The sequence below is a fragment of the Nomia melanderi genome, chromosome 10, assembly GCF_051020985.1.
Source record: "Nomia melanderi isolate GNS246 chromosome 10, iyNomMela1, whole genome shotgun sequence".
Lineage (NCBI taxonomy): Eukaryota > Metazoa > Arthropoda > Insecta > Hymenoptera > Halictidae > Nomia > Nomia melanderi.
The window spans coordinates 577,227-592,403 of NC_135008.1; the positions used below are offsets into that span (position 1 = coordinate 577,227).

At 36.9% G+C, this 15,177-nt stretch overlaps 3 protein-coding genes across 13 annotated transcripts; 2 read left to right on the top strand and 1 right to left on the bottom strand.

The window, feature by feature from the left end:
• Position 1: 1 nt before the first annotated feature.
• On the bottom strand, positions 2 to 5,058 carry l(1)G0020 (RNA cytidine acetyltransferase l(1)G0020). Of its 3 annotated transcripts, none has more exons than XM_031984281.2 (18): positions 4,987 to 5,058; positions 4,351 to 4,484; positions 3,960 to 4,223; positions 3,725 to 3,883; positions 3,414 to 3,650; positions 3,130 to 3,334; positions 2,937 to 3,058; positions 2,736 to 2,872; positions 2,372 to 2,656; positions 2,222 to 2,303; positions 1,942 to 2,058; positions 1,672 to 1,848; positions 1,443 to 1,590; positions 1,215 to 1,359; positions 904 to 1,118; positions 647 to 819; positions 318 to 566; positions 2 to 232 (listed from the first exon to the last, which is right to left on the bottom strand). In XM_031984281.2, the coding sequence occupies exons 2-18, from the start codon at positions 4,456 to 4,458 to the stop codon at positions 2 to 4; spliced, it is 3,054 nt and encodes a 1,017-aa protein (XP_031840141.1). In that variant the 5' UTR covers positions 4,459 to 4,484; positions 4,987 to 5,058. The 3 variants fall into 3 exon arrangements, with proteins under 3 accessions (XP_031840141.1, XP_031840140.1, XP_031840142.1); XM_031984280.2 differs by having other exon boundaries at positions 4,948 to 5,043; XM_031984282.2 differs by lacking the exon at positions 4,987 to 5,058 and adding an exon at positions 4,629 to 4,820.
• LOC116430324 (uncharacterized) lies at positions 4,503 to 7,125 on the top strand. Of its 8 annotated transcripts, none has more exons than XM_031984289.2 (7): positions 4,503 to 4,563; positions 4,966 to 5,047; positions 5,392 to 5,611; positions 5,692 to 5,865; positions 5,939 to 6,209; positions 6,280 to 6,549; positions 6,622 to 7,125. In XM_031984289.2, the coding sequence occupies exons 3-7, from the start codon at positions 5,412 to 5,414 to the stop codon at positions 6,835 to 6,837; spliced, it is 1,131 nt and encodes a 376-aa protein (XP_031840149.1). In that variant the 5' UTR covers positions 4,503 to 4,563; positions 4,966 to 5,047; positions 5,392 to 5,411; the 3' UTR covers positions 6,838 to 7,125. The 8 variants fall into 8 exon arrangements, with proteins under 8 accessions (XP_031840149.1, XP_031840146.1, XP_031840151.1 ...); XM_031984286.2 differs by lacking the exon at positions 4,966 to 5,047 and adding an exon at positions 5,085 to 5,300 and having other exon boundaries at positions 4,543 to 4,630; XM_031984291.2 differs by lacking the exon at positions 4,966 to 5,047 and adding an exon at positions 5,085 to 5,216 and having other exon boundaries at positions 4,543 to 4,630.
• A 377-nt stretch (positions 7,126 to 7,502) lies between these two features.
• Positions 7,503 to 9,393, top strand: LOC116430326 (zinc finger matrin-type protein 2). 2 transcript variants are annotated; one of them, XR_012999574.1, is made up of 6 exons: positions 7,503 to 7,652; positions 8,089 to 8,309; positions 8,385 to 8,458; positions 8,550 to 8,695; positions 8,776 to 8,987; positions 9,294 to 9,393. XR_012999574.1 is itself a non-coding variant. In XM_031984293.2 (5 exons), exons 1-5 carry the CDS (start codon positions 7,644 to 7,646, stop codon positions 8,917 to 8,919), a joined length of 594 nt encoding a protein of 197 aa, XP_031840153.1. In that variant the 5' UTR covers positions 7,503 to 7,643; the 3' UTR covers positions 8,920 to 9,393. The 2 variants fall into 2 exon arrangements, 1 of the variants encoding a protein (XP_031840153.1); XM_031984293.2 differs by having other exon boundaries at positions 8,776 to 9,393.
• Positions 9,394 to 15,177: the final 5,784 nt, after the last annotated feature.

The window sequence follows — 15,177 nt, forward strand, 5'->3', positions numbered from 1 at the left end:
GTCAAGTTTTAAAGGAATGCCTCTTTCTTTTTTTGGATTGCTTCTTTTGAAGTTCTAAGGCACTGTCATCTTCTGATATTTTTTTCTCGCTACTTTTTATCGATATAAGATTTTTACTTTTCTTCCCGGAAAGTGCGTCCTTCCATTCTCCATCTGAACCCTTAATTGCATATTGTTCTAAATTTTCTCTTTTCAACTTCTCCAGTTCAGCTTTTTGCTTTACTTTCAATTCCTGAAAGAAATAATAGGATATGTTGAATGGAATAATCATTTCACAAATGTATTTAAAAACTATTAAGTATAAAAATGTGTCTGACCTTGGCTGCAGTTTCTAATTCATCATGTAAACTCTTCCCATTAACAGGGTTAAGTTGTACATTTTGATTATCGAATTCTTTTTTCATTATTGCATTTTCAATATAAGTCTCTGCTATTCCGTTCAAATATTGTACAGATTTACGTATAATTCGATTGAACAGAGCAAGTAATTGCGAAGGTGGTAGATCCAATTCTTCTGCTAATTTATCAACAGTTTTGTGTTGCAAACCCAATCCTAATAGTATAGCCTGAAAGTAAGGACATTATTTTTATAATGCATGTAGCATAAGGTTTAAATTCATGCTACACTACTAAAAAATAATATTACTGATTGCACAGCTGATAAATGAGTGTCACCCATCATATTCAAAAAATATAAGCGTGCTAAGGGTGGTAATAGATCCATTATTAAATGGTAATCTGCCATGTTGTTACTATACATTGCTAAACGTTTTAAATCATAAGATGTAAAATATACATCTAACGTGTCTTTCTTCAAACCTGCGAACACAGACAGTAATTATGTTTGAAGAACAACATAACTATTCACAGTAGAAAGAAATGTACCGATAAAAATATACTGACTAGTAACTTCTGGTGTAATTGTTTTGTTCATCAGTATGCTCAGTGCCAATGAAGATGGATATGCATTAAATGAGAAAGATAATAACGTTATAAATCGTCGTCGAAAATCATTCCAATAATCTTGCAACCACCTACTATCTTCTTGTTGTTGTTCGAAATTAAGTTTATATAACATTATACAAGAGTGTTCACCCGTTATATCATTCGCAGTTTGTCTAAAAAGAAATTGAAACAGAATTGTACGTTTCCATTTTTTGTGCGAGAATATTAACTTTTCAATGTGTAAGGATTTAATGTATATTAATTCGAACCTTAAATAAGTAGGCACGAAGCCAGCCCGTTTCCAAAATTTCAACAGCTGTTCAGTAATACCAAAAGATACACCTAAATAATCTAAATTCTCTGGACGTCTTTCACTTAATTTTAGAAGCAATGGAGGTAAAGAGGATCGAGGTTCTGAAAAAAAATGAACTTGATACGATACCGATGAGGTACATCAAAAATTGATTTTTCGCGTGTAGTACGATGAATTTATTTACCGATCCTTTCTTCGAGTAAATTAACCTCTTCGTCTTGTACTTTAGATATTTCTGTGATCGGCGTTTCTACTGATGTTTCGTCGACGCTAAGTACTTTCATTTCATAGTACTGCTTCAATAATTCTAATGCACGACTACCATATCCCATCTACAGGAAAAATTTAAAATTAAATTGCCTGAACATGTTAAACGATTAAAATATGACAGTGACAATTTTAAGTTAATTTACCCCGTGATAATCAGGATGTGTTGCGATGCGAACAATACGTGAACCCGCTAATGCTGGAAAATCTTGATCTTGATACTGTTGCGCCATAGTCCATGGTATAAGATCACCAGCTGCTCTGCGTCCACGTGTGAGGCCATCCTTTATAGTATTTTTACTCACTTCACCTTCTAAGCAAATCTATGTATTACAAAAATATTAGAACTGCAACAAGTTCTCAAGTTATTTAAATAAATGCAAATACTCGTGGTTTATTACATGTTATCCGCTTACTTGGATTACTACCAATATTTCTGGTAATGTTTTTTTATTCGAGTCAACCGGCCCCAAAAGGCAAAACAGATGATGCGCTGGAGCATCGGACATCATTTGCAAGTCATTTGGACTGTTCTAAAACATTTCCTACATTTAATATTTTAAATTATATGAACAGAAATATGTACAATCGCTCTAATAATTCCTGCCGCTTGAAATTTACGATTGTTGAAATCTTGAAATTGTTCAATTATTTATAATAAGAATCGGCGGATTTGAATGTAATAGTGATATTTACTTTGTAATGTGAAGCGACATAAAGCGCTACCAGTCTTTGCAAAAATAGTTCAGACGCTTTATGGTACGAAAATAGTGTATCCCTGGAAACAAAGGGCGCATTATAAAATTTTGTAAAAGTATTTATTTATAATTAATATAAATGAATTACCTATTTATGTAATATAATTGACACAAGTCTGGAGGTGGGCATCCAGATAATATAGTTGTATTTGTAGTAGCATTTAGGCACAATAAATCACAGAGCCATTGCTCAACAGAATCTCCAGGTTTATAACGAATAGACTCTTCGAGTGTAAGTTCATGTAACTGCCTACCGATAACAGTTTTCTCGCTTTCATGTTTATCATGTTTTTCATGTCTATTAGAACCGGCCGTCTGACTACGTAATTGTTGCAATAATTTCAGCGACAATGATCTACCTGTACCCTCATACCTGTTTAATGGGAATCATATATTATAATTGCTTCACGATAAATATAAAAATAATTGACAAATAAAAATGTCGTGTATACCCATTAATAGTTGACGCAAGAAATACTAAATAAGGGCCAAGCATAGCTTTCACGTAAGGAAGAGGTATTGCAGCAGCCTCGTCAATTACAAGTAGTTCAGCTTGATTTAATTTATGGGCATCAGTCGGATGAATGTACTGAAAAAATTATTTCTTTTTACTGTTTACCATACAGGCATTGTAATGAAAAAAAATTTTATACCTGTATTGTTTGTCTGTGATCCCGAAAGACATTTACGCGGACAGTAGCTTTATTAAATTCGGGATTTGTTGATTGTACTAGTCCATAATCAAGATGTTCTTGATATCCCAGTGCATCAAAGCCTAAAAGTAACAGAAGAATTTACTAGACTGATAAGTCTTGTATACAGTGTTATAACTGAGTAGTAATTCACCTTTAAAAACAAATTCAAACAGAGTATTTAAATTCTCTGGACTTGGACTAGAAATATAGATGTTCGAGTAACCAAAAGTTATAGAACCAGCAATAGCTAAACCCAATGCTGCAGACTTTCCACGTCCTCTAGCAGCGGTTAAAGAAACAGTAGATCTTAATGTTTTTTCTGATATGCATTCAATAAATTTAAGAAGTGCTTTTGCCTAGAACAGATATTTAATTGTATCTTTCACTGAATATAAATACTTATTTATTATTTATTATATGCTACATTAAACAAACCTGATCTATTGTTTTGCAACAATTGACAAGAGAAGAAATGGGTTGTGTGTCTTTCAAACTATCTTTCAAACCATCTAACTCTGACTGTTCTTCGGAAGTAGTCAATTTTTGAGCAGGTTCAATTTTCAAATTATGTGATGACAAAGGTAATACATTCAACTGATCATCAACAACTAAACATCTTTTGCATGATGCCAGAGATAATAGAAACCTTTCATTAAAGCGACCAACAATATCCTGCAATAGATTTAAATGTTAAAGTAATAATATAAAATAATCTTTAATTAATGAAATAAATATAAATGACATACTTGATGTGCTTCTGTACGAAATCTTTGATGAACATCCATGTTCATTGTATAAAGTTGTTTTAACGAATTCACAGATTGCAAAAGGAACACAATAATTCCTCCTCCTTCTATAGTTTCAATAGTACGTGCTAACAAATTTGGAGTGATTGCTTCAAAGTCCTACAAAATGAAAATCAAATAATAAATAAATATGATGAGTATACAATACAGAAGAATACAAAACTCAAAGTCTCACTTGTAGAACACACATGCCATAAGTATTTCCCAATATTTTATGGGTTTCATGGTAATAACAATAACGTATATTAGTAGATACAACAAACAACTCAAATGGATCATCCTCATTAACATCTATTTTCCCAGATTTAATTTTCTTTTGTAAAGACTTCATTCTCTTCTTTCGATGACTACTGAATCCCAATTCCTTCTTGTAACACCAAAGTACAGATGGTCTAGCCTTTATGACTGTCTTGGACAGCATATGATGTAGTAAGACAACCTGTCCAAAAGTATAATTTATAATTCTATGCATAATAACTTGATAATATTGTAGTTGACCGTTGAAATTAATGTTTGGATCTATTCGTGACAGACATAAAAATTTCATTTCAAAGATTTTGACTTACTTGATCTCTCGCTTTTTCACCAATAACGATAAACATTGTTCTGTGTCCTGTGATAACTCCATTTTCAATTAAAACACGGATACGATTATCTATTTTCTTGCGTACCATTTTTAATACGGTGGTTCTTTTTTAACCTATAATTTCAGAAACGTGTGAATCGTGTGTACACTAGCTGCGTCCATGCGGTTCTAACTGTACTGTAGCTTTTCAGAGGTAATCAAACACGTGTTATTATGGTATTTTATTAATCAAAAATTGGTCCTTAGTGTCATCAATACCTGTGAGTGTAGCATTAAACGATTAAAAGATTGTAAATCTAACATTGAATAAGAGAGTACTTTTGTTTTGTATATTTTGTTCCGTGAAAAACGGGAGTAAAAGGGAACCAAAATGAGTGAAAAATTTTCACTGAGAACCCCTATTAGACGCCATTCAGTTACTATAGCGAAAGTAGCGATGAGCTTATAACGGAAAGAACACGTTGAAAATATAGCGATAGAATAATGTATTATGACTTTATTCATTATTATGAGTTGTATAAAGCGTATGATGTAGCAATTATGAAACTATTTAAATTTTTTATTATGAATATAATACCCCTTTCTTTAATTTTAGCCATAATTATAGAGAGAACACCTGCAACTTTGATAACGGATTTCAAGACATAACCTTAACATTGGTTTTGAATGGAATCGAAGTAAATATATGACATATACATATTGATTTTTTTCCAGAATCACATCTTACGAAAATAAAGTTGACGAGATAAACCTCATGTGATCATTTTTTTTTTGCAAATTTACTATACTACAATGTGACTAATTGAAATTAGTTATAGAAGTTTGAAAAATAATTAAAAGTCAAATGTAATTATTATTTAATGTATTTTTTTTATTCGCTACAAATGTTTTATTCAACTTTTAAGTCAATTATCATTTGTGCTTGTAAAGGTATAGTACCTTATACATTAAACATTTAATAGTATTCATAGGTATAAATAAGATTTCTATAATTTGTTGATTTTTTTTATGATGATTACAGATTAAGTAATAAACGAAAACATGGTTGAAGGAGTTCCATCGCAAATTGCTTCTTTGAATCCAAATATGCCTGTAGTCTTAGCTTTTGGCAATCCCTTGCTAGACGTTTATGTACATTTGAAAGACAAAGAATTTTTGAGCAAATATGGTCTTGCAGAGTACGGAGAAGTTGAACTACCTCACAAAAAGATTCAAGAGATATTAGCATACTTACCACCAGAGTTAGTAAATGTATTTGTTGATGATTATCATATTATAGATTATACAGATACATTTCTTATTTAATCTATATGTAACACAGTTCAGAGAAGAGGATTAGTGCTGGAGGATCAGCACAAAATTCAATGCGAATTTTGCAATGGCTGTTTAGTAACACCTTGAAGAATCAATGTAGTATATATTGCGGGGGTCTTGGAAAAGATCCTAGAGGAGCAATGTTGGATACTTTAGTTCGCTCAGCAGGTGTGGATGCCAGGTTTGCAAATGTCTAACATCTCTTATTCTATGTCTTATAACATGCACTTATCAGTTTATATTTCATATTTTAGATATGCATTACATTCATATTTACCTACTGGACGTTGTATAGCATTGATACATGAATCATATCGATGTGTAGTTGCAAATATAGGTGCTGCTGGTGTATATACATTAGATGATTTTAAGAAAAGCAATATACCATTAGATACCATAAAAATAATTTATATTGAAGGATTTTTTATAACACACAGTTTTCCTGTTGCTAAGGAACTTGTTAAGATAGCAGAAGAAAACAATATAATTTTAGCCTTTAGTCTCAGTGGATTATATATATTTAAGGTATCTGCAGATTCAAAATTTTCTATTATTTATATGTTAATGTAATTAATACAAGACTAATTTTATGTAGGATCATCAAGCAGCAATTTGTCAGATGGTTGGATATGCTAATATTGTGTTTGGTAATGCAAGGCAAATGAAAGCTTTGGCTCAATCGCTAAACATTGCATATGATGATGTGACTGACATTCCACTTTTATTGAATAGTATGAAAAGAATTACAGTTAATGCATCTAGTACAACAAATAGTGACTGGTTACATCAGGGTGGAATATTTGTTATGACTCAAGGGGACTCTGCTCCAGCAATTGGAGTCTGGGGAAAAGGAGAGTTTGTTCAAGTGAGTTAAAAATGATGACATAATACTTTATCATTAATAGTTAAATAACAATTGTATTAAATTTTTATTCAGGTGCATCCTATCAAGCCAAATGCCCCAGTTGTAGATACAACAGGTGCTGGAGATTCTTTGGTAGCTGGTTTTTTGGCAGGTGTTTTGGCACAGTGGAAACCACAACAATGTTTGGAATATGGTTGTAGAGTGGCTTCTTTTATGGTTACAAGACTTGGGGTTACATTACCAGCTAAAGTGCCAGCAGATTTAATATTGTATAATATAAACACGTGATGCAATACTTAACTAATTTTTATTCGGAATTTTAGGGAAGAAATCATTGTGATAAAGAGATGTAAGATCGTCTATCTGTATGTGTCTATATGTCGACTTATGCGCTCAATTATGTGATTATTACAAAGAGAGATTTTAATTTATGCAATGTTATATAAATGTTAGATATATGATATTTATAAGTAATAATTAATGTATTTTTGTGACAAAGGTATATATATATATATTTATTGAATCCATTAGTTAGTAGGTATTAATGATCAAGAATAAATCAGATGATGAAGGATATGTAAGAAATCTAAAAATTTTTTTTCAAAAATATTTTCAATATTTTAATAAGAAATCTTAATCTTCATTTTTCCATGTACATAAATATAATTTTGTTGTATATGTTAACAGATTGACTTTTATTGTAAGAGATGTGTTTTGGAAATATGCTGTGATCATTGAATTGCTGGTCATTCATTTCAGAGGAATAGAAAAATGCCATGTCTATGTACAAATGAACATTTATTGTACAAATATATTTTTGTGAATAAAATTATTTTGGAAAGAATTTTTATTAAGGAAAAATAAATTGTAAATATTAATAAGAAAAGACATAATTTATTAAAAATTACATTACACTAAAATGACAAGTTTACTTATTTTCTAGGAGATTTTGACAAGAACATCGTGTAATTTGACGAATATCAGAAGTACCTCGTAAGCATGCTTTCAGTGAGGTAGTAAAGAAGAGGGGGAAAATAGTTTATTTTTTTATGCGTGTATAATAGACTTCATTGAAGCTTTGACAATTTAGAGCAATGTCTATGGTATGTATTCAAAAATTTATGTTAATCAAAATTTTTATATTAATACTGTTGCATGCATATCTATTGTTAAGATGAGTACTGAATTTCTGTTAAAAATGTCACTTGACATATTTTCTAACCTGGTTGTTTGAATAAAATGAGAAGAACGTAAATGTTTTATCGAATGAATTTGTAAAGTGTAAATTTTATTTCTTAATAATTACCAGTAGTTAACAGGAAATAAAATAATTACATAACATTATAAATAAAACTCCATAGATGATATATTATATGTTTCAAATGGTATTCAACATTTTTCTTTAAATTCATAGATAATAAAAAGATAAGTAATTTCCATATTGGTTGCATTGTTTATATTTGTTTAAATATATGTAAATGCTGTAACTAATTTGTGTGTCAGTTTGTATGAAATATGTATTTATTTGTTGAAATTCAGCGACCTGATGATCACAGACGAAAATGGAACAGAGAAGAATACGAGAGGATAGCTCTTCAGCGTCTCCAGGATGAGATTGCTGAAGAGGAACTTGGAATTCCAAAACAACCAGCTGTAAAAAGGGAGTTGTTGAAGCAGCGAGATTACAAAGTCGACCTTGAGTCTAAATTAGGAAAAAGTGTTGTTATTAACAAAAATACACCATCTTCTCAGACTGGAGGGTAAAAATAAGAAATTTATTTATAATTTAATAAGACCTTTTGGATGATAATAACATATATATATTTTATTTACAGGTACTATTGCAATGTCTGCGATTGTGTTGTGAAAGATTCAATTAATTTCCTAGATCACATCAATGGAACAAAACGTAAATAATTATATTCCTTACTCAAAAATTAATATCTACAGCTTAATATAACAATGCCAATTTACATTGTGACATTTTGTTAATGTTTCAGATCAACGTAATCTGGGTATGTCAATGAAAATTGAACGTTCTACATTGGAACAAGTTAAAGCTCGCTTTGCAATGAATAAAAAGAAGTTGGAAGAAAAAAAGAAAGATTATGATTTAGAACAGAGAGTAAAAGAATTGAAGGAAGAGGTCTATTTTCTTTTATCTGTTATTTTATAAATGTATTATTTAAGATTCAATGTTGAAGATACTATTTTTATTGTCCACAGGAGGAGAAGATTAAAGAGTACAGAAAAGAAAAGAGGAAAGACAAGAAAAGAAAAATTGAAGAAGTTAATGAAGACAATGGTGGGCCTTCCGATGAAATGGCGGCGATAATGGGTTTCTCGGGCTTTGGTTCCAAGAAGAAGTGATAATGAAGCATTACTGTCTCAATTACGATAAAACGCCTTCTGAAGACGCATCTTTAGAAAAAACAATGGTATCACCTGTTTCTTGAAAATTGTTTAATTCGTACGTTAATATTGAACAGTACGAGATCAGGGACACATAAGACTGATCTTAGAATACACACTTCTAATCTTTAATATTGATATTTAAGTTCTCAATAGATTCCAACGGTTAGTTTATTCCTTTCTTCTGGTATCATCAGTGTCCCACGCATATAGATACTTTCCAGCTGTACGTAGCAATTGATTCGTTAAGCGCGATGAATGCATGTTGTTTTAGCGAGGAAAGGGTGACGATTCGTATTTGAAATTAAGCTTCGTTAAACGACTATTTACAGTTCTTCTGGACCAGCAACCTGACGACTATTACTTCAACATGTCCCGCGACTAAAATGATAAGATTTTATAAATAAAATATCGTTCTGTGATTCTGTAAAACGAAGTGTAATATTTATCCGACACAAACTCAACCTAAGAACACGACTCCAACGGATCGCATCAACCTTTCGAATTAGCTTTAAACGGTGAACAACGTTTCTTCCCAATGAATTAGCATTCGTATTCCACCGATTGTCAAACGATTTGTTATAATTTCGTTGAAAGGAAAGTGGCGTCGACACGGTTGTATTGCAATCGTTTTTTCAACTTTCTCTCTTGCGCGTCCACTTTCTTTCTCCTTCTTTCACCCGCGAGATAAAGAGAGTCGGAGTCCCGTGAGGAGTTCCATGGGTTTCGTACGTATACAGGGGGAGCGAAAGAGACGGGAAGACGGAGAGAGAGCGAGACACGAGCATGTACTCTCTCTTTCCGTCTTCCTTTAACCGCGGAGATTGAAACCAAGCCCGTACGCTCCTCCTACCTAAGGCTAAGCTCTGGGACCGTTTACCTGGTTCATCTTAGCATCGTAGTTCAGTGTAGTCGTCACTCGTGGCCACGGAGCGTCCACGAGTGCGGTCATGTATCCGAAGGTCAGCCGTTCGTGATCCAAGAATCGTAAGCCGCGCTCTTGGGGGTCGTTCCTCCGTGAACCAGTTTCCACGTGATTTCTGATCGGCCAGTGCACGTGCGTCCGCTGTGCGCGTTCCGTTGACGTTTCGTTCTTCCCGTCGAGTCCTCGGCAACTCGGAGAACTTTCGGAATTAGAATTCCTCGGAATCAGAGAATCCTCGAGTCGAGGCAAAATCAGGGAATTTTCAAATCAGAGAGAATCAGGGAAATCCGTGTGGGACTCTAGAAAATAAAAAGACGTCCGACGTTCTTTTTGGCACCTCTGTCGCCGGTCGTATTGTTAATTCAGTGCAGAATTCCAGAGTACAACGATCGAAGGCACTGTCAGGAGCCGCCGGTATTTGCAAAGTCGCGAGATAATTTAAGTTCCATATTACCAGAAACATCGAGGAAGATGTGATCTATCGTGGCACGTTCTACGCCGAGAACTTAAGTGATTCAGGATTTGCGGGGAAGCTCGATGGACTTTTGCAGACCTGAACGCCTTTATGAGACACTTCGCGCGCGGCTGTTCTGCCGGACTGTTACTCGGTTGTGTGGGAAAACGACGATCCTGATCCAGCTATGCCGCGAACCCTTCAGCCCATCCAGGAATGCAATTCGGGAAAGTCGAGTAAGTTAATTTTCATCGTTTTCAATCGTTCCCTTCTTTCCAGATTTCTTTATATGTATAACAACTTTAACGCTAGCTTTACGGTCGAATCGCATATTGAATAAACATTGTTTAGCGGATGTTTACGTCGATTTTAATTGATGCAATTGCAGGAATACGTATCCTAATCGTCTATTTTTAGACCCAAATGAACGGATATTCATTTCGCTAAAGACAAAAGAATAAGCTATACAATAAACGTCCGTAGCCTTAGCGTTGACGATGATCGCCGAACTTACTAATCGTTTAGTCTTTCCTTATGAATATACTTGCTACTGTATTGAGCAGAACTTCGATAAGAGTTCCGGGTTGTCAGGAATACCATAACACGATCCAGTTTTTCGATTGGTATTTCGAGCAATGCTCTCGTTAATTCGCGTACGCTCGCGATATCGACGGCAACGAACTGCCGCGCAAATAACCGGGTATCGTTCGTAATGATGATTTAAAACGGAATTATAGTTGCCGTCTGATAAAAATTCCTTCGAGAATGCAAGTTTTAATTTACCGTTTTTACCGTGCGTACGCGGATGATGATCACGCGTTCCTCGAGATTACGGTTTCTTGGTATGAAACGTCGCGCACTTTCCCTTTTCTTTTCCACGGAAGTGAAAATGATCGGGCTAGAGTGAATTCTGTTCATTATACGGCGTCTGCTCACCGTGCCCAGTTCCAACTCTTATTTTCAGGATTTCTGCTCACTCGTGCGTGATCGAGCGCCTGTGTTCGCCCAATGTCCCGGAACGCTGGGTAAATCGCGATACGTGCAGGCAGAATGAACTAATAAATGGTCAACGGACCCATACGCGGAACAAAAACATCCGAAAGTGATTCGAGTAATGAAATGATCGAGCGGAAATCAATCTCTTCCGTTCAGAATGTTAATAAATTGGCAATAATGTCGCAACGACATCTTAGAAATGAATTATTGGATTCATCATGGAAAGCGTATAATATTAAGATTGCGTCGCGCCACGAAATTACGGTATTATTAAGATTAGTTCTAGTGGCAATGGTACTCGGCGCCTCGGAGATATCAACGCCTGGGCATTAAGGCGGTGATTTCAACGCCTGGGCAAGTGTCGCCGCCGGCCACGCGCTCCGTATATAAGTACATAATTAATGTTGAGCGCGATCGTTCACTAGATCTACCGTGTAATTTTCCTGTCAAAAAAGAATTCCTCGGAACATTCGATTGTTGCGCTGTAAAAACATCGATTCTGCAGCAACTTGAACGTCCGAAGGCGGGAATCAAACGGTCATCTATGTTTCTTCCATCGAAATTTCTAACTTTCTCGACATCACCGAAAAACAACATTTTTCATAAATTTCTCGTTTGTCATTGTACTGCCCACTTCATTATCATAAATATCCTCCGAACTCCTATCCGAATTAATCCGTGTCCGAGCACGATTACCATCGGCATTTAAGGTCAGGTGAAATTTTTCCTTTCGCCTCCGCTCGTTTTTTCTTCGCAGTTCATTTAATCGTCGAACGGTTTTTTTATTAAAGTGGTATCTATCAAAAAGCGTTCTCGAGGCCCGCATCTAATCGCTGTCATTATTAATCTCATGAATGTTCCGCTTCGCGACGTGACTCGTTACTTTCTTCCGCGGACCCAGAAATCGTCGAAAGTCAGCGATTAGAAGGTCGTCATTCTTCTGGCTCGATGTTCCGACTAATTTTTTGGCACATGTTCGATCGCGTTGAACGCAGTGACACTTATTCAAATATTAGAATAAGTTTTCGCCGGACGTGCCACGTGATTTTTCCAACGAGAGTTTCTTTTCTGAAAGTCTTTCAATGTCCAGTCTTCAAGTGGTACACGGGCAGGAGTTTGATCTTCAGCTTTTCTCCGGTCGAAGTGTCCTCCACCGTTTGCAAGGTTGATCCTTTGCAAGCTGATTTAAAAGGAGAAACATGTTAAATTGATCTTCCTCGTTCAACGGCAGTCCAACGTCTACTTCTCACGAGACCGTGACGAACCGAGTAGCAGAAAATTTCGAAAAGTGTAGCTCGATGTTTCTAATTAGCTACTACATTAATTTTCTTAGCGTAGGCAGGAAGCTGGGAAATAAATCTCGAGTATTGGGCCTAAAAAAACTTTATTATCAAATAGAAAACGAGAATAACGATTATTCGCTTTAACAGAGCGGATCTGGGCGCAGCCGTCACGCCGCGGCCCGGCGGACGCACGACGCGATTTAATCACAGATCTAATTGAATTACACGCGGCCGACTTCGAATTACTATATTAATAACTTGCTTACATTGTATCCCAGCTGGCACGGCACGACGATCCGCGAGAAATCGGACATTGAAAGCTACAGTGACGCGCGCGATAGCTCAAAAATCGTCAAACGAAGATTTTCTCTGCAATCCTCGAATTGCTAGGGACATCCACTGATAAGCATGATTTAGCGGATTTCGCATTCATCAGGAACTCCTTGCTACAAGGATACACGACTATTAATCTTTTTCGGTCATTAGGTTTTGACGTTCAGAAATCTTCGATCGCTCGTTTCGAATCGTCACCTCGGCTTTCTCATTGAAAAATACGCGCGCGTCTACTGCAAACTTAATTTACGTCTAAAGTTGATGTATCGTAGACGATCAGCTTTTCACTTGAGGATTTCAAAATAAAATTATAATCTATTAATTTCATTTGTTCAAAAATAAATAGTATTTTAATCATTGTAATAAGAATTCGCCGGTATTACTTGTTCAATGGTAGTAACATTGTTACGCTCGCAGTTCTTAAGTTACTAAACGTTTCTATTCGCCGTCGCATCGAACAATTCGCCAAAGTGACCGACAGTTTTCGCTGTACACGTTCTCGCTGGTAGGGCAACGCGCATTTCCGCGAACCTCGAGCGCCCGGAAGACAAAGATCGGCGAAAGAACAACCGTTGCCTTAGCTAACCCGCTGTCACGCCGCGGCGCGTTACTTTTCGCTCGTTTCGCGGGGCATCATCACCGGCGTACCGCTACACGATGATTTACCAGACACCCTGACACGATTCGCCGGACACCTCCGCGCGTCCCGATGATACGCCGGTTTCGTCGTTTATCCATTTTTCTAGCGGTAAACACGGGCTATTCGAGCCGGCCATAGCGCACGTTGCCTAAAGCCCGCGACCGCCGCGCAATTCTCCGTTGAGATTATCGAGCGGAAAACTTCGACCTCTAACACCTGTTCCGGAGAGTCACGATTCTGCCTCGGGGCGAGTCTCGCTGCCGCGGATAGAATGAAAGGGCCGCGGAACGCCGGAACCGCAACAATGGAGGACGCGCGATCCTCGCTTGAAAAGACCCGGCTTTCGTTTTACGACCGGACACGAGAGTTAACGGTCTTTCGCGAAATGACCGCGGCTGCATCCTCGTCACCTTATGATGAAAAGCGTACCGTTGCGCGAGAGTTGGCACTGTGGTCTTATTGCTCGGTTCTCATCCTTTTCGATTCGCTATTCGCCGATGCGATTACGCGTAGCCAATCGAAACTATAAACGAGGCTCATAGATGGAAACTCCTCTTGCTCTTATGCTGTTCCGAGTGCCAACTCTGGTGCAACGAACGGTACTTCGTCGTTAGCTTCTATTTGGTTCAACTGAGTAGTTCAACTGCGGTGCATGTTATAAAGCAACAAAGTACGATGAACACCGAAACGACGATATTCGTCTTCGAAGGATTGAATCGGAGAAGACTACGATTTCGTAGCATCGTTGGTCATTGAATCCCTGCTCTCGCAACACACGGATGAAGACATCACGCTGATAAATTACTTTTCGCGAGCGAAGGATTTATGCTTGTTACGCGCGCGGCGAAAAAGGGAGAGCGCTCGCAGCGTCGTGCGAAATTTACGGGCACAACGTGGAAACAAAGATGAATATACATCGCGGTGATCTCGTAAACCGACGGAGATACCGGAGCGTTAACAGAACAATGGTGAATATAACGCCGAAGAGGGAAAAGTAAGCGGAATGGTCTCAGCGGCCGCTCCGTCGCAGATTCTCGTTGCAGATAGGCACAATTAAATAACCAGCCGCGCCGCGCGCGTGTAATTACGGGGGCATAATAGCGCGTGACGCCGAAACGGCGGATTGCGTCACGGGTTTTGATGGGAAAACCGTGCGAATGAAAATGTGGACGAGCCGCGAACGATGTGAAATCTTTTTCGTCATCCTGGTCACGAACGAGAGCTAGATCCATACGATCGACCTCCAGCCACCTCCACGTCGACGGGAATTGTTTCTCGTAAAACCAAAGCCAAGAAACGACATTTACCTTTTGCGGCCGATCGAGTGCACTCGTCGACGGAAGTGACCGATCACCGTCGAAAGTTCGAAGTCGCAGGCGTCGTTAGCGTAAGAAATTCCACTCGTCGGTGAAGTACGAAAGTGTTCGTCTTAGAAATCGATCGCGGTGCCCGCTCGAAGCTTCGTTCCATAACCATATGGTTCCTGGACAACTGAAGGATTCATTGTTGATCCAGTGCTAACAGTGATCCTAATATTACTTGTTACCCGAACTTAATTTATAAGGAGCACGTTTCTCTGCGGTCA

Bases quoted from the DNA above. Each gene is read 5' to 3' on its own strand.
- LOC116430324 (XM_031984289.2), top strand. From the start codon at position 5,412: ATGGTTGAAGGAGTTCCATCGCAAATTGCTTCTTTGAATCCAAATATG. The intron at 5,612-5,691 runs GTTAGTAAATGT...TATGTAACACAG, and splicing joins TTAGCATACTTACCACCAGA to TTCAGAGAAGAGGATTAGTG. The intron at 5,866-5,938 runs GTTTGCAAATGT...TTCATATTTTAG, and splicing joins TCAGCAGGTGTGGATGCCAG to ATATGCATTACATTCATATT.
- LOC116430326 (XM_031984293.2), top strand. The intron at 8,459-8,549 runs GTAAATAATTAT...TTAATGTTTCAG, and splicing joins TCACATCAATGGAACAAAAC to ATCAACGTAATCTGGGTATG. The intron at 8,696-8,775 runs GTCTATTTTCTT...TATTGTCCACAG, and splicing joins TAAAAGAATTGAAGGAAGAG to GAGGAGAAGATTAAAGAGTA.